The 22,972-nt window shown below is 35.8% G+C and overlaps 1 protein-coding gene across 1 annotated transcript in view; it reads right to left on the bottom strand.

Annotated features, from left to right (window-relative positions):
- LOC119509478 (MDM2 binding protein) overlaps positions 1-22,972 on the bottom strand; it is a 116,740-nt gene that overhangs the window by 47,044 nt on the left and 46,724 nt on the right. The window contains 2 exon segments of the mRNA XM_037803522.1: positions 10,349-10,456; positions 11,613-11,786. Of these exon segments, the coding sequence (XP_037659450.1) occupies positions 10,349-10,456; positions 11,613-11,786 (282 nt within the window).

Here is a 22,972-nt window from a genome sequence, read left to right as displayed (position 1 = left end):
TAAAAGTAGGCATTAGTGGAAATGAGGGACAAAAAGGTTTAAGACATATAAAGGCTAAATAGCAAAATGGCAAATGAAACTCCCATATTATCAGTAGCAACTTTAAATGTAAATGTTTGAAACTCTCCAGTCAAAAGGCAGAGATTGGCAGAATGGATAAAAAGGCATGACTCAACTATATGCTATCTGTGAGAAACTCACCTTAAAGTCAAAGACACAAGTAGATTGAAGGTGAAAGGATGGAAAAAAAATATACCATGTGAGCAGTAACCAAAAGAGAGCTGGGGTGTCTAAAATAATATTGGGTAAAATAAACTTTAAGCCAAAAACAGGTATGAAGGACAAAGATGGTCAACATATACTGATAAAGCAGACAATTCAACAGGAAGATGTAACAATTACAACAGAGCCCCAAAATATATGAAGCAAATACTGAGTGATTTGAAGGGAGAAACTGATGGTTCTACATTAATAGTAGGAGATGTTAAGACACTATTGTCAATAATAGAACTTCTAGTCAGCAGATCAACAAAGTACAGGACTTGAATGATACACTAAACCAACTAGACTAACAGACACATATAGAACACTGCATCCAACAAAAACAGAATACATATTCTTCTCGAGCACACAGGGATCATTCTCCAGGATAGACCATCTGTTGAAATACAAAACAAAATTTGATAAATTCAAAAATATTGAATTCATACATTGTATATTCTCTGACAACAATGGAATGAAGCTAGAAATCAATATAGAGGAAGAAATGGAAAATTCACAAGTATGTGGAAATTAAACAACATGCTCTTAAACAACCAATGGGTTAAAAATGGAATCAGAAACAAAATAAGGAAATATCTTGAAGTGAATGAAAATGAAAATGCAACATACCAAAACTTATGGGATGCAATGAAGCAGTGCTGAGAGGGAAATTCATAGATATAAATGCTTACATTAAAAAAGAAGAAAGACTTCAAATCAGAGACCTAACCTCAAAATTGGAAGAACTAGAAAAAGAAGAGCAAACTAAACCCAAAGCAAACAGAAGGAAAAAAGTAACAAAGATTAGGTGGAGATAAATGACACAGGAATCAAAAAACAGAAAGAACCAACAAAACCGAAAGTTGGTTCTTTGAGAAGATCAAGACTGACAGACCCTTGGCTAGACTGACAAAGTCAAAAAAAGAGAGGACCCAAAAAAACAGAATCAGAAATGAGAAGGGGATAATTGCTAACGATCCTGAAGAAATTAAAAAAAAAAAAAAAATCATAAGAGGGTACTATCAACAAGTGTATGACAACAAGCTAGACAATTTAGATGAAATGGACAATTTCCTGGAAACACATGAATAACCCAGACTGACCTAAGGAGATATATGTACCAGTTTGAATGTATTATGTCTTCCAAAATGCCATTATCTTTGATGGCATCTTGTGTGGGCAGACATATTAGTGTTGATTAGATTGTAATTCTTTGAGTGTTTCCATGGAGATGTGACCCACCCAACCGCAGGTGATAACTCTGATTGTATTATTTCCATGGAGGTGTGGCCCTGTCTGTCCAGCGTAGGCCTTGATTAGTTTACTAGAGCACTCTATAAGCTCTGACAGAAGGAGCAAGCTTGTTACAGCCAAGAGGGAAATTTTGAAGAATGCACAGGAGCTGAGAGAGGAGTGCAGCTTACAGAGACATTTTGGAGACGGTCCTTGAAAGCAGACTTTTGCTCTGGAGAAGCCAAAAGAGGACAAATGCCCCAAGAGCAACTGAGAGTGACATTTTGAAGAGGAGCTGCAGCCTAGAGGGGAACGTCCTGGGAGAAAGCCATTGTGAAACCAGAACTTTGGAGCAGATGCCAGCCACGTGCCTTCCCAGCTAACAGAAGTTTTCCGGATGCCACTGGCCATCCTCCAGTGAAGGTACCTGATTGTTAAAATGCCTTACCTTGGACAATTTATGGCCTTAAGACTGTAACTGTGTAACCAAATAAACCCCTTTATAAAAGCCAATCCATTTCTGGTATTTTGCTTAACAGCAGCATTAGCAAACCGGAACAATATAGAAGACCTCAACAAACCAATCACAAGCAAAGAAATCCAATCAGTCATCAAAAATCTACCTAAAAATGAAAGCCCAAGGCCAGATGGCATCACAGGGGAATTTTACCAAACTTTTGAAAAAGAATTGACACCATTTCTGCTGAAATTCTTACAAAAAAATTGAAGAAAAAGGAACACTACGTAATTAATTCAGTTGATGAAGAAAATATCAATTTGATACCAAAACCAAAGACACTACATAAAAGGAAAACTATAGACCAATCTCCCTAATGAAGATGAAAAAATCTTAAACAAAATACTTATAAATCATATCCAAAGGCACATTAAAAGAATTATACACCACTACCAAGTGGGATTCATTCTAGGCACGCAAGGGTGGTTCAACATAAGAAAATCAATCAGCGTAATACAATACATTAACAAATTGAAAGACAAAATCAGATGATCATCATCTCAGTAGAGCTGAAAAAGCATTTGACAAAATTCAACATCCCTTTTTGATAAAAACACTTCAAAAGGTAGGAATTGAGGTAACCTTCCTCAATATGATAAAGGGCATATATGAAAAACCCACAGCCAGCACAGTACTCAACGGTGAGAGGCTAAAAGCCTTCCTCCTAAGATCAGAAATGAGATAAGGATGCCTACTGTCACTTCCATTATTCAACATTGTGCTAGAAGTTCTAGCCAGAGCAATCTGCCAAGACAAAGAAATAAAAGGCATCCAAATTGGAAAACAAGAAGTAAAACTGTCATTATTTGCAGATGATATGATCTTATATTTAGAAAATCCTGAGAATTTGACAACAAAGCTACTTGAGCTAATAAACAAATTCAGCAGTGGCAGGATACAAGATTAAAGCACATAAATCAGTAATGTTCTTATACATTAGTAATGACCTAACTGAGGAGACAATATGCGTCCATAGTAACTAAAAAAATCAAGTACTTAGGAATAAACTTAACCAAGGACGTAAAAGACCTCTACACAGAAAATTACAAAACTTTACTAAAAGAAATAAATAGGTGGAAAAATATTCTGTGCTCATGGATGGGAAGACTGAACATTGTTAAGATGTCAATTCTACCTAAACTGACGTACAGATTCAATGCAAGGCCAATAAAATTCCAACAACCTACTTTGCAGACTTGGAAAGGTTAGCTATCAAATTTAATTGGAAGGGAAAGGGGTCTTGAATTCCCAAAAATGTCCTAAAAAAGAAGAATGAAGTAGGAGGTCTTAACTTTCAGACTTTGAAGCCTACTATAAAGCCACAGTGGTCAAAACAGCATGTTATTGGTACAAAGATAGACATATTGATCAATGGAACCGGATTGAGAGTTCAGAAATAGACCCCCAGATCTATGGTTGACTGGTTTTTGATAAGGCTCCTAAATCCACAGAACTGGGACAGAACAGTATCTGCAACAAATGGGGCTGGGAGAATTGCATATCTGTAACTAAAAGAATGAAAGAGGACACCTACCTCACACCCTATAGAAAAATGAACTCAAAGTGGATGAAAGACCTCAATGTAAGAGATAGCACCTCTTAGAAGATAATATAGGATCTAGTAATAGGAGGTAGCTTCTTAGACCTTCTACCCAAAGCACAATCAACAAAAGAAAAAATAGATAAATGGGAACTCTTCAAAATCAAAAGCTTCTGTGCCTCAAAAAACTTTGTCAAAAAGGTGAAGAGGCAGCCAACTCCATGGGAGAAAATATTTGGAAACCATATATGTGGTAAGAGACTGATATCCTGCATATATAAAGAAATCCTACAACAACTGCCAAAAGATGGAAACAATCTAAGTGTCCTTCAACAGATGAGTGGATAAACAAAATGTGGTATATACATACGATGGAATATTATGCAGCAGTAAGAAGGAACAAGGTCCTGAATCGTATGGTAACATGGATGAACCTTGATGATATAATGCTGAGTGAAATAAGTCAGACACAAAAGGAGAGATATTGTATGTTACCACTTCCATGAACTCCCTGAACAATGTAAAATCAATGTCTTATAATGTAGAATAATGGTGACTAGTGGTAGACAGAAGCTAGTGAGGGGGAATGATAATCTAATATGTTCAGATATGCTAATGATGGTGAATTCAAAGGTATGGGAATGGATAGGAATGATGACTGTTTGTTAATGGGATTATAAGTATCAGAGTTATATTGAAGGCAAATAGGATTGAAATGGGTTGTTTAAAATCAGAAATGAAAAGGGGGACATTACTACCAACCCCACTAAAATAAAAAGAACTGTGAGGATACCATGAACTCCTCAAAATTAAAAGCTTCTATACCTCAAAGGAATTTGTCAAAAAAGTGAAGAGGCAGCCAACTCAATGGGAAAAAATATTTGGAAACCATGTATCTGACAAAAGACTGATATCTTGTATAAATAAAGAAATCCTACAACTCAACAACAATAGTACAGACAGCCCAATTATAAGATGGGCAAAGGATACGAAAAGACATGTCACTGAAGAAGAAATACAAATGGCTAAAAAACACATGAAAAAATGTTCATCTTCACTAGCTATTAGGGAGATGCAAATTAAGGCCACAATGAGATATCATCTCACACCAATTAGAACGGCTGCCATTAAACAAAAAGGAAACTACAAATGCTGGAGAGGATGTGGAGAAATTGGAACTCTTATTCATTGCTGGTGGGATGTATAATGGTACAGCCACTCAACAATAAAACGACCAAAACCCAATAAAAAATGGGCAAATAACTTGAATGGACATTTCTCCAAAGAAGATACACAAATGGTCAAAAAGCACATGAAAAGATGCTCAACATCATTAGACTTTAGGGAACTGCAAATCAAAACCACAAGGAGAGACCATTATATACCCAATACAATTGCTACTATTGGAAAAAAAAAAGGAAAATTACAAGTGTGGAAAAGGATGTGGAGAAACAGAACACTCATTTCTATTTGGTTGGAATGTAAAATAATGCAGCCACAGTGGAAGACAGTTTAGTTTGGTGGTTCAGAAATTTACAGAATTACCATATCCAGCAATCCCACATGTAGGTGTATGCCCAAAAGAACTGAAAGCAGAAACTTGAGCAGATATTTGCACACCAGTGTTCACAGTGCAAGAATACACAACTGCTAAAAGGTGGAAGCAAGCCAAGTGTCCATCAACTGATGAATGGATAAACAAATTTTGGTATATATGCACTATGGAAATATTAGGCCATGAAAAGGAGTGAAGTTCTGATACATGGGCAACATGTATGAACTGTGAAGACATCATGAGTGAAATAAGCCAGACACAACAGGTCAAATATTGTATGTTATCATTGATATGAAATAATTAGAATAATCAAATTCAGAGATCCAGACACCAGAATATAGGTTACCAGGGCCAAGGGTGGGGACGGAATGGGGAGTTAATGTTTAAATTGCACACAATTTCTATTTGGGGTAATGGAAATGTTTTGGTAATAGATGGTGGTGATGGTGGCACAACATTGTGAAGGTAATTAACAGTACTGACTTATATGTCTCAATGTGGTTAAAATGTTAGGTTGTATATATGTTACTGGAATAAAAAATTTCAAAAAATACCCCATAGGACTGTGTAACACAAACAGGGAACTCTAATGTAAAGTACTGTCTATAGTTAATAGTACAATTATAAAAATTTGTTTTTTCAGTTGTAACAAATGTATCACACTAATGCAAGGTGTTGATAATAGGGTGACATATGCAAACTTCGTATTTTATACATGATTTTTCTGTAAACCTACAACTTCCCTAGAATAGTAAAAATAGACACAGAATAAAAGGCTGGAATTAACAAAATAAATTTTTTTAAAGGCTATAGGAAAAAAAAGACAATAACAATGGAGCAATGTCTTCAAAATTTTGAGAATAAATTATTTTCAACCTAAAATTATTTACAAATTATCAATCAAGTAAAAATATTTTCAGACAAGCAAGGATTAAAAAAATTTAACCGTGAACTTTTACTCAAGATGCTACTTGAAGATATGCTCCAATCAAACAAGGGACTAACCCAAGAAAAAATCAAGGGGTTTAGGAAAAAGAAGATTCCAAAAGGCAAGAAGAAGAAAGGGAAATCTTCAAGATGTCAGCAGGTCTAAAGAGCAATCATTCCATAGTAGAGCTAAGGAAGACACACTAAGAAAAAGAGAGATGGGGGGACGGGGAAGAGAGAAATAAAAAGAAACTAAATGTTAATGACAGTGCATGGCAGAGACATTGGAACCTCCGAAAAATTAATATTTTGGCTGTACAAAACAGTGGGCAAATTAAAAATAAAGTGATTATTAATCCTATGAAAAATAAAGGATTAAACAAGAAAGGAGAGTTGATCATCATATATTACATGGCTCAGGAGTAAACTTATTTATATAGTTATAATCATAACATTAAAACTACAACGGATTTAACAAAATCCAAGGGGTGGAAAGGCAAAGTGAAAATTATGCGGGAAAGCTAAGTCTTCATCTACCATATTGGGAAGTTAAGATAATGTGTGAAACTGTTACATCAAGAAACAGCTGCACACACTATTATTTAGAAAAATGAAGGAAATGCCAGGAGAACCAGCTGGAAGAGCTGAGCAGAGCTGCTTAGGAAAAAAGAGACTGAAGGGCAGGGAGGGGTGGGTAGAACACTGTTGTTTTCCATTTTAAGCCTTTTAGGACCATTTGAAGTTTTAAACTACATCCATGTATTACTTTGATAAAAAAAATTCATTTTAAAAGTCTTCTAGATGAACAGCATTTTCTTCCATAACAGGAAACACTAAAGTCATAGAGAATTCAATTCAACAGACATTATTATTGAGTACTTACCTCCTGCAAAGCACTGCGCTGTGCCCTTAGACAAAGAGGAATAAAGCATATTATATTATACTATGTGAGGTTACTACATAAATAATTAAAGGAAGAAGACTTAGAAGGAAGTAGCCAGGCTCAGGGTTCTACTTTAGAAAAGCTTTGTGATACATGACTGCAAAATCCCAAATCACTAACATGGATATTGGTAGGGTCCTTCCATATCTAATCCAAGATGAATAACACACAATCTCTGTAGTCAAGAACACTAGTAATGGGAAGGTAAGAGCTGTAACATATGGTGCTATTATTAAGCCTTCTTAGTCAAAAAATAAAAAGCTTCATTACTGGGAGCCATTCTAAAATGAAAATCTATCAATGGTTTCTTTTCACCCAAAAGTTGCATGAGTAATGTGGTTCAGAAACTAGTGCTTACATTTTTATTAATGCTAAAAACATACTTAAATAATGAATTGACCTATGTTTATTAAAACTGTCAATTATATTACAATGTTGGGCAATTTGGAAAGCAGAATAAGACTTTATATTGACTTTGATGATTGAGAAATAAAGAGAACAGAGATGAAGTTCAATAGGATTTTGTGCAGGATCATTTACCTGGGGAGAAAAATAATCTCCACAGAAATAACTTTGCACACAAATAGCAGATAAATAAATATTTCAGAGAAAAATATTGGACTAAAGCCTAAAAATGAGTCAGGAAAGAATGCTCCCTAAAAAAGCCAGTGATATCTAAGGATTTTTTACAATGGGAAATATATATGCATAATAACTAAAGGAATCAGCAGGCTGAGTATCAATCAGGTTTGTTACAGGTTTTGTCAATTTAAAAAAGATGTGGGGAGCTCAGATTAGCACAGCAATCCTGGAGCAAAATGACAATACTGCTGTTTTGGTACTTAGTTTGCATCATATTGACTGGTCTTTTCTTTCCTTTTTTTTTTAAATTGTTCAGTATTCTTAAACTTTTTCTAAAAAAATTTGAGACAAGATATTTAATATTTCCAAATACAAAAAATTATAAATTACAAAACAATCAGGCAAAATATAAACGATAAAACTACCAATTTAAAATATCATATAATACAATAGTATTTGCTATAATTAGTAAAAATAAATTCACTGAATCAAAATCAAGTATTATTAAAAAATAAACTAAAACCTAACAGATATTTTACTTGATTTTTATATGTGGTTAAAAAAACAAAGTGCCTCAAAAGTGTCATGGTTGAGTTGTGAGTAAATTTTTGGGAAACCCTTCCAGCTGCTCCTTCTGATTCTGTACTAGGCAGGGAAATAGTAAGAAGGTAACATTAACTTACTTTACTCTCTTTTTCTCTTACTCCATGTCTTGCTGATAATTTTAACATCTTTTGTTTTGCTCGCAAGGACTACAATCTTGGTAATAATATCAAACTGTTGTGTTTTTTTTTCAAAGAAAGCTGTTTCCATTACATTCTTTAGTTTTCAACATGTATAAATGACTTATGTGTATCAACTCCAATATGATTATAATCATATTTCACTTGTTTGTAAATCACTGAAGTAGGGACTAAAACTTATATTAGAAGCTTTGTTTTCCTATCATTTTCCTCTGCCTCTTGAGATACAGGAATTCTAAACAGGTGTATCTTTGACCTCAAATTTTAAATCCAGTATTAGTTCTCTGGGTAGAGAAGAGATTTGTCTAGCAATTATCTTCATCACAAATTAGATTAACTGGATCACTGATCAAGATTTAATGCTTCACAATGAAAGTGGCCATTTTATGGATACACATTTTATGTTGGCTCTAGAAGTTACTACCTTTCAATCTTCCTTTAACTTTAGATCCTATACTTGCCGATTGCCCAGTGCTAGAGAATCCTTACACTGCCTCCTCTGTAATAGCTCATCTGCTGGTGCTTCTACCCTTTCAGCATTTGTTTAGCACTCCTCTCCTGCTGACAACCTCCTCCCCCCACCATCTCCCCAGAGAAATTTTAGTCACGGCTACCCAGAATGGACGGCCCTACTGGGGTAAGGCTTCTTCTTTCTCAAACAGGAGATACACCATCATCAGAGAGCTCCTTGCACTTACAAACACACTTCTGCTGATAGGGAATTTGAAGAAAAGAAGTGACGATGAAGATGAATGCAGCAGAGATGTTGAAGGAACTGAGGCATAAAGAATGGCTAGGAGACTCACGGCATAGACATCAAGGCCAAAAGGGGGGCTTTGGCAGGGATAGAACAAAGTCAAGAAGGGTGGTTAATACTGCTGGTTGATGTGTGAAATAGTGGTTTTACAACTGCAGGAATAGTGGGTTGGTTTCCAGGATTTATTTTTTTCTTGGTTTTAGCATGTACTACCTTTTATTGAAATGGATTTGTCTTTCTAATTATATTTCCTAACATCATTTTCATTTTCTTAGTTTAAAAAAAAAAACAATGGTTGGAGGAGTTCAAGACTACACAATTACCTAATTAAAAAAGTAAATAATCCTAACATGAAAAATTGAGACCAAATATTCTGAAATTACTCTTAATTGAATAAACAGGGTACTGAATCCAAGATATTTTAATAATGCTTTTAAAGAATTAATAGTAGTGTTTATTTTATAATATGCCTATTTAATTCTAATATCATTTTTCCTATAATTCATCATAACATTTTCTATTCAACTAAGTTTCCAAAACATGAATCAATTTCTTAGAAATACTGTATCAGTTATTTACTTAAAATAAGTTCATATTAGGTAATAATGAATGCTTAATATTTATTACAAAAAAAACCCACAGTAAGACTCATAACCAAACTAACATTTAATAATAGAAAAAAAAACCCTTAAATTATGACCCTTCAAAATGTGTTAATTTTCTGAATAAGGAAAATTCATAATGTCAACTTCATTCAATGTATGCACTGTGCTTAGTTATCATTGATGCTCATGATTAAGGTCTAAGAATCAATGCTCAAGTTAATATATTAATTTCTCTAGACTTGCATTTCCTTCTATTTATAATCTCTATCCTCCTGCTCCCAAAAACATATAAAGGGAAGTTTCATGAAGAGATCTATACTAACCAGAATAATGAAACTTTGGTATATTTTCCATCATATAGGTAAAAACAATGAAATACAAAATGTGCTTGGCAAAATTTTTTACAAACATTAACAGTGATCTACAAATAAACAGCAATGTTCTGAATCTGGTGGGGAAAAAGGCTACAGACCTCTTCTATTCCACATCACCTCTACGCAAGAATAGTTCTATAAATGAGTGTCATACCAAAAAAACAATCTGGTTGGCCAAGTAAATCAATGTTGCTTTACATTTGTATAAGAAAAAGTGTACAAGAACGATCAAGTTAGGTGAAAATAAGGATGCGTTATTTCTGTACAAGTCAACATTCTTACAGTAAGATGAAACACAAATCTTTACTTACTCAGACATTCTTTCAAAGCCAAAGCTTGAATACAAGCTAACTGTTTCTCTCTCTGTAGAACCTGCTCCCCAGAAAAATGTGGAAGTGATAAGAAGTCAAAAGGAAAGCCTAAGAAGTAGAAAAAAGCCAGTATTAAAGATGCCCTATGCCAATAATTAATAATAAATTTCCAGGAAATGTGTTATAACATGATTAATAACAAAAAACGTCAACCACTTACCTCTCTTGATCTTGCATATTTCAAAGTAAAAATAATAATAATTAAGCAGGAAAAAATAAACATACTAATTACTTAGCATTTTACACTTTGACCTGCCTTTTAAAATTGAAGAAATTTAGGTAGCATAGAAGTCCCTGTATCCTTCTTTCTTTCTCTATATGCTCAACTATTGAAACTCCTACAGAAAACACAGATGGGTGGCCCCTTTAGAGACTAGTAGGAGCTATGCCTCCTACTTTACACCCCTTGTGTAGTGCCATTCACAATCAGTCTGGGCTAGCCCTATGTAACCAATAACGGTGAAAGTGACACTGCATGACTTCTGAAACAAGGTCATAAAAAGCCTTGCAGCTTTCACCTTGACTCTTGGAACAATTGCTCTAAGAGAAGTTAGCCACCAAACAAAAAAGGTTGTGTGGGGAGAAAGTCAACCCTTAACTGTTCCAGTCATCCTAGCCCAGGAACCATCTTGGACACCAAACCCAGTCTAACCTTCAAATGACTTAAGCCCCAGCCGCCATGTGACTGCAATGATTTAAGAGACCTCACAACAGAATCATCCAGTAGAGCCCAGTCAACCCACAGGACCATGAAAGATAATGATAAATTGTTGTTTTAAGACACAAAATTTGGGGTAGTTTTGTCATACAACAATAGATAACCAAAATGCAAAGCTTGAAGAGAAAAGAGAAAGATGAACAATAAAATAGAATAAGAGACTTCAGATAAAGTAAATGAAAATGAGAAATACATCGTAGAAAAATAATTTGTGCCTAAAGTGGAAAATAATTAACATTTCATATTTGGAGTTACTGAATGACTCACTGAATTTTACTAGGTATAATGTAAAAAGGAATTGATTCTCTAAATTGTAAAAATATGTTACAATATATTTAAAATTAAAAGTAAATTTTTTAAAAGGGAAATGGACTTGAGGAAAATAAGTTCACTAAATGTCTAATATTTCTTCCACTTAAAACACACAAATTAACTAAACATAAAAGTAAGTGTAAAAATATTTTCCTACCCAAAGTTAACACTTACTCAGTTGGGTTTCTTCTGTTTTGGCTTTCATCATTCCATGAATTAAATTGAGTACAAATGAGCCATTAATCTGGTTGGCTGAGTGAAACAATGTTGCTTTACATTTTCTATTGCCACTTCCTTGTAACAAGAGATAATAGCAAGAACATTCTCCTTTCACTTCAACATCTGGAACTAAACAAAACAATTAATTAAGTTATCAAGTATGTGAAAATTTAGCATGCAACATGGCGGAACCATACACTTGAACCAAAGTTTCTTTGTCATTTTAGAACAAGCTGTTACTCAGTATATTTGGAACTGCAGTTGTTTAGTTAATTCAAAGCTGTTAAAGCAGAGAATCATAAAAAAATGATATTCACAAAGTATAAACACTTTATTTTAAATTAAAATTTGCATGTATTCTTTCATTAAATTCCATGGTCTCTTTCTTATATAACAACTGTCATCTATCAACTATTTCCAGTGTGTATTTCTTTAAAGTAGAATAAACTGACCCCTGCAAGTACACATCTCTACTATAAGCAAGAGTTGAAGTATATAGATATACTCAAGAGTAGCTTTTTGCTTCTTGCAGTAGGCATCTAGTAATGTGTTTCACACAGGGAATGGAGAACATGCATTAATCTTGTAGTTAGGTGAAGGTCAGTTAAGACAGCTTCTAGTACATTTTAAAAACAAATCAATTGAGGTTACAGCAAAGATTCAAACACCATGAAGCCTCTGGGATTAAAAACAGAAGTGGGGTTCCTTTTGTTGAAGATGGTGAATTGGATACAAGCATTTATTCTCACTATTTTCTAAAATTCCACTCAATGAGAATGAATAGATTCTAAAAACAGCATAAATCTATAAGAACTAACACATGGAAGAATAACAGCAACTAAATTTTGAAAGCAAGAAAGCAGATGAATAATTTGTAACTGACTTCAATTTCTCAACTGCTAAGCAAGCTGAGAGAAACAGCATAAAAAGCTCAAAAGCAACACAATTTATACTTCAAATCCCACCAAAAGGCTGTGGAATGGTAGCACCAGATAGCATTGGAAATAACAGTGAAGGCGGAATAGGAAAATATGTTTTAAATCTGTTTGAGAAGCAGTCAGGCCATATTCAGTCAAATGACTATCCTTTCCCAACCAGAAGAAGACTGGAGTTTTTTTGTTTGTTTGTTTGTTTTCCCTCTGGCAAGAGTAAAACAAGGAGTCTATGGCCTGGGAGTTTTCAAACAGAGCTGAGGAGTGGAGCTCTGAACTGATTATCACCCTTCTAATCCCATTTGGCTTCCAGAATTTTGGCAGCCAGATAGAAAACTTGAACTTTCATTAGGAAACGTAACCAGTCCAAGAGGAAAGACTAAAGAATACCAACATTGGCAGGGGGTGGAGGAAGAGAGGGCTGTCACCAAATGCAATGTATCGGCACGATGATCCTAAAATGAAGATCACAATCAACAGGCTCTATCATACATCCCCATTTTCCAAAATTTTGAGACCTCAAGAAAAGTCTCGAATATGAAAACCAGAAGGCAAACTAAACAGAAAAAGCAACTTGTAGCAAACAAAACATAAAGCAAATGAAGCCTTAAAAACAAATTACAGGGAGGAACCTAAGATGGCGACTAGGTGAGACAGAGAAAAAAACACCTCCATGGAAAACACTAGATAAAAAAACAGAAAGGACCCAGAACACCACTTCCAGAGTAGCACCAGACGGACACGTTCTGCTAAAGCCACAGGGAACGTGCATTTGGTGAAACCAGGAGTCTGCATTCTGAAACGAGTGAGTGTGTCGGCTGAGTCCCTCGGCCACGCGGCAGTGTGGGGAAACGGTGGGCTGGCGTTTTTACAAAAAAAAAAAAAAAAAAAAGCCCGGGAACAGCTGCAGATAAAATGGGAGCGGTCTGGACAAACGCCTCGGTGTCTAGGGTGGAGGATACCCCTTCCCACACCCACTGCTGATTGTCTTGGGTCCAGGGGAGCAAACGGGAGACGCACAACTTGCAGCCGTCTCCCCAGCGGGCGGGGCTACTCCTGCCCGGGGCTGAACACAAAGCACAGAGCCGAGCCAAGAAACCCAGCCTGACAAGGAGTCTTTCCCGCAGCACCGCTCACACGACACAATATCGGCCATGGACAGTGGCCTTGAATACACCCACGGCTGACTGTCCTGGAGATGGGAGAGCGGAGCTGTGTGGAAAGGGGGAAGTTAAGGCGTCCCATTCAACCGTCTTTGAAGCGGGCTGGGAATGCCCCTACACAGCCTGGCGGCCCAGGGCTTCCCTGGAGGCCGGTGCTCACTTGTGATGTGGCACAGCCCTCCCCCCCTCAGCAGAGGTCCTGGAAAAGCACAGCAGGGAGGGGGGAACCACTCGGAAATCCCAGGGAACCTACGCCAATACCAAGGACTTTTGTATCAGCGGCAGAGAACAGCCTTAAATCTCCGGGAACACCTGGGAGGTTTGATAAACCTGCCCTTCCTCCCTAACTGCTCAGGCACACGCCCCTCATTGAGGGCAGACAGCACCGACAACACACCCAAATTAAGTGCACCAATTGGATCCCAAAAGAATCAGATCCCCACACACCACAAAGTTGGGGAGAACTGACTTGAGGGGAATAAGTGACTCACGGATGACATCTGCTGCTTAGTTAGAGAAAGTGTATGTCACCAAGCTACAATTCTAACAAATTAAAGATCAAATAAAGCAAATGCCAAGAGGCCAAAAACAACAGAAAATCTTAAAGCATATGATAAAATCAGATGACATGGAGAACCTGAACCCAAACACTCAAATCAAAAGATCCGAAGACACACAGTTCCTGGCAGAATTAATCAAAGAACTACAGACAGGCAATGAGAGCATGGCACGGGATATAAAAGACTTGAAGAAGAGCATGGCACAGAATATAAAAAGACATAAAGAAGACCCTAGAAGAGCACAAAGAAGATATTGCAAGAGTAAATAAAAAAATAGAAGATCTTATGGAAATTAAAGAAACTGTAGGCCAAATTAAAAAGACTCTGGATACTCATAATACAAGATTAGAGGAAGCTGAACAACAACTCAGCCTCCTTGAGGACCACAGAACAGAAAATGAAAGAACAAAAGAAAGAATGGGGAAAAAATTGAAAAAATTGAAATGCATCTCAGGGATATGATAGATAAAATAAAACGTCCAAATTTAAGACTCACTGGTGTCCCAGAAGGGGAAGAGAAGGGTAAAGGTCTAGAAAGAGTATTCAAAGAAATTGTTGGGGAAAACTTCCCCAACCTTCTACACAATATAAATACACAAAGCATAAATGCCCAGTGAACTCCAAATAGAATAAATTCAAACAAACCCACTCCAAGACATATTCTGATCAGACTGTCAAATACTGAAGAGAAAGAGCAAGTTCTGAAAGCAGCAAGAGAAAAGCAATTCACCACATACAAAGGAAACAACATAAGACTAAGTAATGACTACTCAGCAGCCACCATGGAGGCGAGAAGACAGTGGCATGACATATTTAAAATTCTGAGAGAGAAAAATTTCCAGCCAAGAATAATTTATCCAGCAAAACTCTCCTTCAAATTTGAGGGAGAACTTAAATTTTTCACAGACAAACAAATGCTGAGAGAGTTTGCTAACAGAAGACTTGCCCTACTTCAGATACTAAAGTGAGCCCTACCGACAGAGAAACAAAGAAATGAGAGAGATATAGAGACTTTTAACAGACATATATAGAATATTACATCCCAGGTCACTGGGACACACGTTCTTCACTAGTGATCACGGATCTTTCTCCAGAATGGACTGTATGCGGGGACATAAAAACAAGCCTCAATAAAATAAAAAATAAAAAAAATGAATTTGTTCAAAGTACATTCTCTGACCACAATAGAATACAAATAGAAGTCAATAACCATCAGAGACTTGGAGAATTCATAAACACCTGAAGGATAAAAATGAGGGGGAGATGAAAACATTCCCAGATAATCAAAAGCTGAGGGACGTCATCACCAGTAGATCAGTCCTAAGCAGGCTGAAAGGAAGGGACACTAACCAATTGACTGAAACCACATGAAGAAATAAAGATTTCCAGTAAAGATCACATGGTAAATATAAAGACCAATACTACTGTATTGTTGATTTATAACGCCACTATTTACTTCCTACAGGATCTAAAATACATAAACTGTAATGATAAATTGGTGGTTTTGGACTCAATGTAAAATATGTAATTCTTGACAAGAACTACATAAAGGTGGGGGAATGGAGGAGTATAGGAACACAGCTTACATGTCCTATTGAAGTTAAGTTGGTATCAAAGAAAAACAAGATTGTTATAGATTTAAGAGGTTAAATTTAAGCCCCATGGTAATCACAAAGAAAGTATCAGAGAATATAACCAAAGAGATGAAAAGTAGAGTAGGGGTTCCAAGAAGTAGGGGAAGGGGCAATGGGGAGTTAAGAAATGAGAGTAGGGTTTTTGTTTGGGGTGAAGGGAAACTTCTAGAAATGGATGGTCAGAAGGTGATAGCATTGCAACATTCTAAATGTGATTAATCCCACTAATGGAATGCTAGGGAGGGGTGGAATAGGAAGATTTAGGCTATATATATCTTTCCACAATGGAAAAAAAAAATAAGACAGTCTAAATAGATGACAATTAAATGCCAAGGATGATCCTGGATGGGATCTGAGGTTGGAGGAGAGGAGGCTCAAAGGGACACAGATGGGACACAAGAAAAAAAAAAAAAAGGAAATATAGAATGTAAGCTTTATATCAATGTTGAATTTCTTGAACTTCTTAGCTGCATTTAATGAGATTGCATAAAATAATGTTCTTGTCCATGGGAAAAGTGTATGTGAATTATATTGTTTGTTCAAAGATATGTGCAGCTTGCTGTGATATGTTCAGAGGACAGAACAATAGATGATGGGTGTTAGGGAGTGAGGGAGGCAGAGAGGGAGGGAAAGAGAGAGACAGTGGTGTGACAGGATCTTAAAGGTGAAGGATCGGGGTATCGGGGGAGGGGGGTCAGGGTATGATGGAGTTCTATGTATAGGGTTTGTACTGTTTTTACAACTGTTCCTGTAAGATTGAACTTATTTCAAAATAAAATTTATTATTAAAAAAAAAAAAAAAAAAAAAAGGTAAGGGGCCCTGAATAGCCAAAACCAATTTGAAGGAAAACAAAGTTGGAGAACTTGCATTTCCCAATTTTAAAGATTATTACAAATCCACTGTAATAGAAAGAGCATGGCATAGTCACAAGGACCTGCATATCAGCCAATAGACCACTGGAATCAAATTTAGAGTTCAGAAATAAACCATCAGGTCTATGGCCAACTGATTTTTTAAACTCAGTTTTATTGAGATATATACACATACCATACAATCATCCAAAGTGTATAACCAATTGTTCACAGTACCATTATATAGTTGTTCATTCATCACTACAATTTATTTTTGAACATTTTCATTATTGCAAAAGATAAGAATAAAATTAAAAGTAAAAAAAAATACCCAAAACATATCCCACATCACTTCTTATTATTCATTTATTCTTTGTTTCCAATTTTCTACTCATCTGTCCATACACAGGGTAAAGGGGGTGTGAGCCACAAGATTTTACAATCATATGGTCACACAGTGCAAACTATATAGTTATATAATCATCTTCAAGAATCAAGACTACTGGGATGTAGTTCAAGAGTTTCAGGTATTTCCTTCTAGGTATTCCAATACATTAAAAACCAGAAAGGATATCTATATAATGCATAAGAACAACCTCCAGAATGTCCCTTTGTCTCCGTTTGAAATCTCTCAGCCACTGGCAAATTGATTTTTCACAAGGATGCTTTGCCAGTTTGAATGTATTATGTCTCCCAAAATGCCATGTTCTTTGATGCAATCTTGTGGGGAAGATGTATTTAGTGCTGATTAGGTTGGAACCTATTGATTGAGTGTCTCCATGTAGATATGACTCAATTTACTGTGGGCAAGACATTTGATTGGATAATTTCCATGGAGATGTTACCAAACCCATTCAAGGTGGGTCTTAATTAAATCACTGGAGCCATATAAAAGAGCTAAAAAGAGAAGGAACTCAGAGCAGCTTACAGAGACATTTTGGAGAACACAACCTTGGAGCAAGAAGATGCTTAAAGAGGAGCTTCCTGGGAGAAAGCCATTTTGAAACCAGAACTCTGGAGCAGATGGCAGCCACATGCCTTCCCAGCTACACAGTTTTTCTGGACACAACTGGCCATCCTTGCTGAAGTTACTTGTTCTGGTTTGCTAATGCTGCCATTTGCAAAATACAAGAAATGGATTGGCTTTTATAAAGGAAGTTATTTGTTTACAATGTTACAGCATTAAGACCATAAAGTGTTCAAGGTAAGGCATCAACAATAGGGTACCTAAAAAAAAAAACAAAAACAACAAATTACAAAAAACAAACAAACCTTCTAAATTAATAAACTCTTTGAAGATAAAGATGATATTGCATCCATGAAATAAGAACAGGAAATTACAAGAATAGACCATCAGAGAATAAGAAACAGCTCATGGAAATTAAAAATAATGCAGCAGAAATTTTCAACTAAATGGTTAGAGGATAACGCTCAGGAATTTCCCAGAAAACAAAACAAAAGGACAAAGAATCAGAATATAAGAGAGAAAGAGAAGAGAGAGGGAAAAAATTTCAGAGAACAACCACAAAAGAGGAGCAATGAAAGTATAGAGGGAAGGAAATAATAAACAAAATAAGTACATTTCCACAACAAAGAGATTTAAATTTCCAGGCATGCTGAGTGCCTGATACAATTAATAAAAGTAGACCCCCCCCCCAAGGTACCTCATCTTGAAAATTCAGAAGACTCAGGAAAATAAGTATATTCTACAAAGTTCCAGAGAGAAAACCCAGTTCTCTCATAAAAGATCAAGTATGAGAATGGCAGAATTCTAAACAGCACTAAACACTGGAAGACAATGGAACACTGCCTTCAAAATTCTGAAAGAAACATATTCTTAAACCTAGAATGCTATCTTAAAATGTGAGAGCAGAATAAATATATTTCTGGGCATAGTCTCAAAAATTTTCCAATCATGCATTCTTTCACAGGAAGTTTTGAGAGAATGTGCTCCACCAAACTGGGGTAGTAAATTAAGAAATAGGAAGATAACAACAAAGGAGAAAAAAGAAACCTGCATGATGATGAAAATATATTTTTAGACCCAAAAACTATGGAACAAATACAGGGAGTAAAACCAACCAATCCAGATTAGAGGCAGTCATAAAGATCCAGGAGCGGTTTCTTACACGTAAGTCACAGAGAGAATACTTTATGAGCCTGAATGTACTGAAAGGCGGCCCACAGCTAGGGAACAGTTCACAGTTGATTACAAAAAACAAGAATCATTAAATCTAGGTAAAACAAAACGTTGTAAAGGAAGGGAAAATAAAATTATACTACATGGCTCAATTGTGAATAGTGATTACATAATCATAAAATGAAAACAATGAATATTAACTGAAAATTACTATATGATCATTCTGGTAGAGTAGGGAAGCAAGAATAATGTGAATGTGTTAAAGGATAAAGGAGTGGAAGAGGTTAAATCTTCATATTCTATACAGGAAGTCAGCAGAAAATACATTAAATTTAGAAGTAGCAATATAAAGAAATTATTGACAGATTTGGAATTAAAAGTAGTTGCCTCTGGAGAACAGGAACAAGAGAGGGAAGTGACTACATTTTTTTAAAATAAATTTTTTTATTGTGAAATAAAATATATACAGAACAGTGATAACTTTCAAAGTACAATTTAACAAGTAGTTAGCAAATTTCAAAGAACGTATGGGTTAGAGTTCAATTTCAGTTATTCCCTTATTGTGAAATATAACATATATACAGAAAGGTGATAACTTTCAAAGTATAAATTTAACAAGTAGTTACACAGGTAATTTCAAAGAATGATATGGGTTATAGTTCCACAGTTTCAGCTATTTTGTTATTGTGAAATACAATATATATACAGGAAGGTGATAACTTTCAAAGTACAATTTCACAAGTAGCTAGAGAGCACATTTCAAACGTTATAGGTTAAAATTCCACCATTTCAGTTATTTCCTTCTAGCTATTCTAATACCCTACCATCAAAAAAATTTATATGTCGTTTCAGTATTCTTAATCTTTTGTTAAATCCTATCTTGTCTGTTGCTACCCCTTCCTCGATCTTCAGGGTGTCTACGCAGTAACCACCCTAACTTGTTCATATTGAAAAGGGGTGTCAACATTATGGGGAAGGGGGCTGCATCTGGTTGATGTTCTTAAAGAGGTGGTTGCCTCTGGGTTTTAGGACTTGTCTGGCATAGGAACGCTCTGGTGGATTTAAGTTTCTGAAAAATAAACTTAGTGAGTGAAATTTTTATAGAGTCTTAGATAGGGAACTACATATTTAGGGACTACTGATGGTTAGGGCTTGGCATATTGTGGCCATTTGGGATATCTAGCTGGAACTTGCATAAGAGTAACCTCCAGGATAGCCTCTTGACTCCATTTGAAATCTCTTACCCACTGTAACCTTATTTTGTTACCTTTCTTTCCCCCTTTTGGTCAAGAAGGCATTTTCAATCCCTCGATGCCAGAGCCAGGCTCATTCCTGCGAGTCGTGTCCAATGCTGCCAGGAAGATGCACCCCCATGGGAGTGAATCTTAGTCTCCATTTTACAGCCATAAGTTTCACAAGAGCAAACCTCAAGATCAAGGGCTTGACTTATTAAGTAGGGGGTTCCTAATTTCACAAAACATATATCTTGTCCAAGATAAACAAGTAGTGTCTCAAATTATCTTCACTAAGTTATACAACCATAATCAGTCTCAATTTTAAACATTATCATAACACAAAACATCCCAAAGTTCTTATCAGCCCCTAATTACTCATCCCTAGTATTAGTGTAGTCCTGGTAAGGTATTCCTATCAAAAATAGTGTCTAATGTGTAATGGGTAGTTTTCTCAAACACCACTCTGTTGTTAACTCTTGGTACTAGTGTCATACCTTAGAAGTATATCAGGTAAACACTTATTTATATTTGTAGTGCTACTGTGTGGGTTACATGCCTTTAAACAACCACTTTTGATCATGTTCACCTTCAATGCTGCACTGATACTTACAATCCCATTAAAGAACAATCATCACCCCTGTCCATTCCCATACATTTAAGTTCATCCTCATTATCATGTCTGTACATATTAGGTTATCATTCCACTTTTACTAGCTTCTGTCTATTTCTAGATCCCCTATATTCTACATTATAAGTTATTGATTTTACATTATTCAGGTAGTTCACATTAGTGGTAACATAATATCTCTCCTTTTGTGTATGACTTATTTCACTCAGCATTATGTCTCCAAGTTTCATCCACGTTGTCATGCTTCAGGACCTCATTCCTTCTTACAGCTGAATAGTATTCCACTGTATGGTTTACCACATTTTGTTTATCCACTTGTCTGTTGAAGGACACTTGCATTGTTTCCATCTCTTGGCAATTGTGAACAATGCCACTCTGAACATTGGTGTGCAAATGTCTGTTCTTGTCAATGCTTTCAGATCCTCTGGGTATATACAGAGAGATGAAAATGCCGGATCATAGAGTAACTCAATATCTAGTTTTCTGAGGAACTGCCAAACAGTCTTCCACAGCAGCTGTATCATTATTCATTCCTACCAGCAATGAATAAGAGTTCCAATTTCCCCACATTCTCTCCAGCATTTATTATTTCCTGTTTGTTTAATGGCAGCCATTCTGATTGGTGTGAGATGGTATCTCATTGTGGTTTTGCTTTGCATTTCTCTAATAGCTAGTAAAGACGAACCTTTTTTCATGTGTTTTTTAGCAATTTGTATTTCCTCCTAAGAAAAATACCTTTTCATATCTTTTGCCCATTTTATAATTGGACTGTTTGTACTGTCGTTGAGTTGTAGGATTTCTTTATATATGCAGGGTATCAATCTCTTATCAGATATATATGGTTCCAAATATTTTCTCCCATTGAGTAGGCTGCTTCCTTACCTTTGTGACAAATTCCTTCAAGATACAGAAGCTTTTGATTTTGAGGCGTTCTCATTTATCTATTTTTTCTTTTGTTGCTTGTGCTTTGGGTATAAGGTTTAAGATGCTACCTCCTAATACTAGGTCTTGAAGATGTTTCCCTACATTACCTTCTAGGAGTTTTATGATACTAGCTCTTATATTTGACTCAAATTGAGTTAATTTTTGTATCGCGTGTTGGGTAGGGGTCCTCATTCATCCTTTTGGATATGGATATCCAATTCTCCCAGCCCCATTTATTGAAGAGACTGTTCTGCCCCAGTTCAGTAGATTTGGGGGCCTTATAAAAAAAACCAGTCCACCACAGATCTGGGGGTCTATTTCCAAACTCTCAATTTTATTACATTGATAAATATGTCTATCTTTGTGCAAGTACCATGCTGTTTTAACTACTATGGCTTTATAGTAGCCTTTAAATTCAGGAAGTGTAAGTCCTCCAACTTCATTCTTTTATAGAATGCTTTTAGGAATTCGAGACCACTTTCCCTTCCAAATAAATTTGATAACTATCTTTCTCAAGTCTGCAAACTAGGTTGTTGGAATTTTGACTGGAATTGCATTGAATCTGTAGATCAGATTGAGTAGAAATGACATCTTAACAACGTTTAGCCTTCCTATCCATGAACACGGAATATCTTTCCACCTATTTAGGTCCCCTTTGATTTCTTCTAGTAAAGTTATATAATTTTCTGTGAGGTCTTTTATGTCCTTCAGTAAGTTTATTCCTAGGTACTTGATTTTTTTTTAGTTCCTACTGTGAAAGGAATTTTTTTCTTGAGGGCCTCTTCAATGAGGTCATTTCTAGCATATTGGAACATTACTGACTTTTGCACATTAATCTTGTATCCTGCCACTATGCTGAATTTGTTTATTAGCTCAAGTAACTGTGTCACTGATTGCTCAGGATTTTCTGAAAATAAAATCATGTCATCTGCAAATAATGACAGCTTTACTTCTTCCTTTCCAATTTGGATGCCTTTTATTTCTTTGTCTTGCCAGATTGTCCTGGCTAGAACTTCTAGCACAATGCTGAATACAGTGGTAACAAAGAGCATCCTTATCTCGTTCCCGATCTTAGGGGGGAAGCTTTTAGTCTCTCACTATTGAGTACTATGCTGGCTGTGGGTTTCTCCTATGTGCCCTTCATGATACTGTGAAATTTTCCTCCAATTCCTACCTTTTGGATTGATTTTATCAAAAAAGCATGCTGAATTTTGTTGAATGCTTTTTCAGCATCTATTGAGATGATC

This window comes from Choloepus didactylus, chromosome 14, assembly GCF_015220235.1.
Source record: "Choloepus didactylus isolate mChoDid1 chromosome 14, mChoDid1.pri, whole genome shotgun sequence".
Lineage (NCBI taxonomy): Eukaryota > Metazoa > Chordata > Mammalia > Pilosa > Megalonychidae > Choloepus > Choloepus didactylus.
This window is presented reverse-complemented; position numbering and strand designations above follow the sequence as displayed.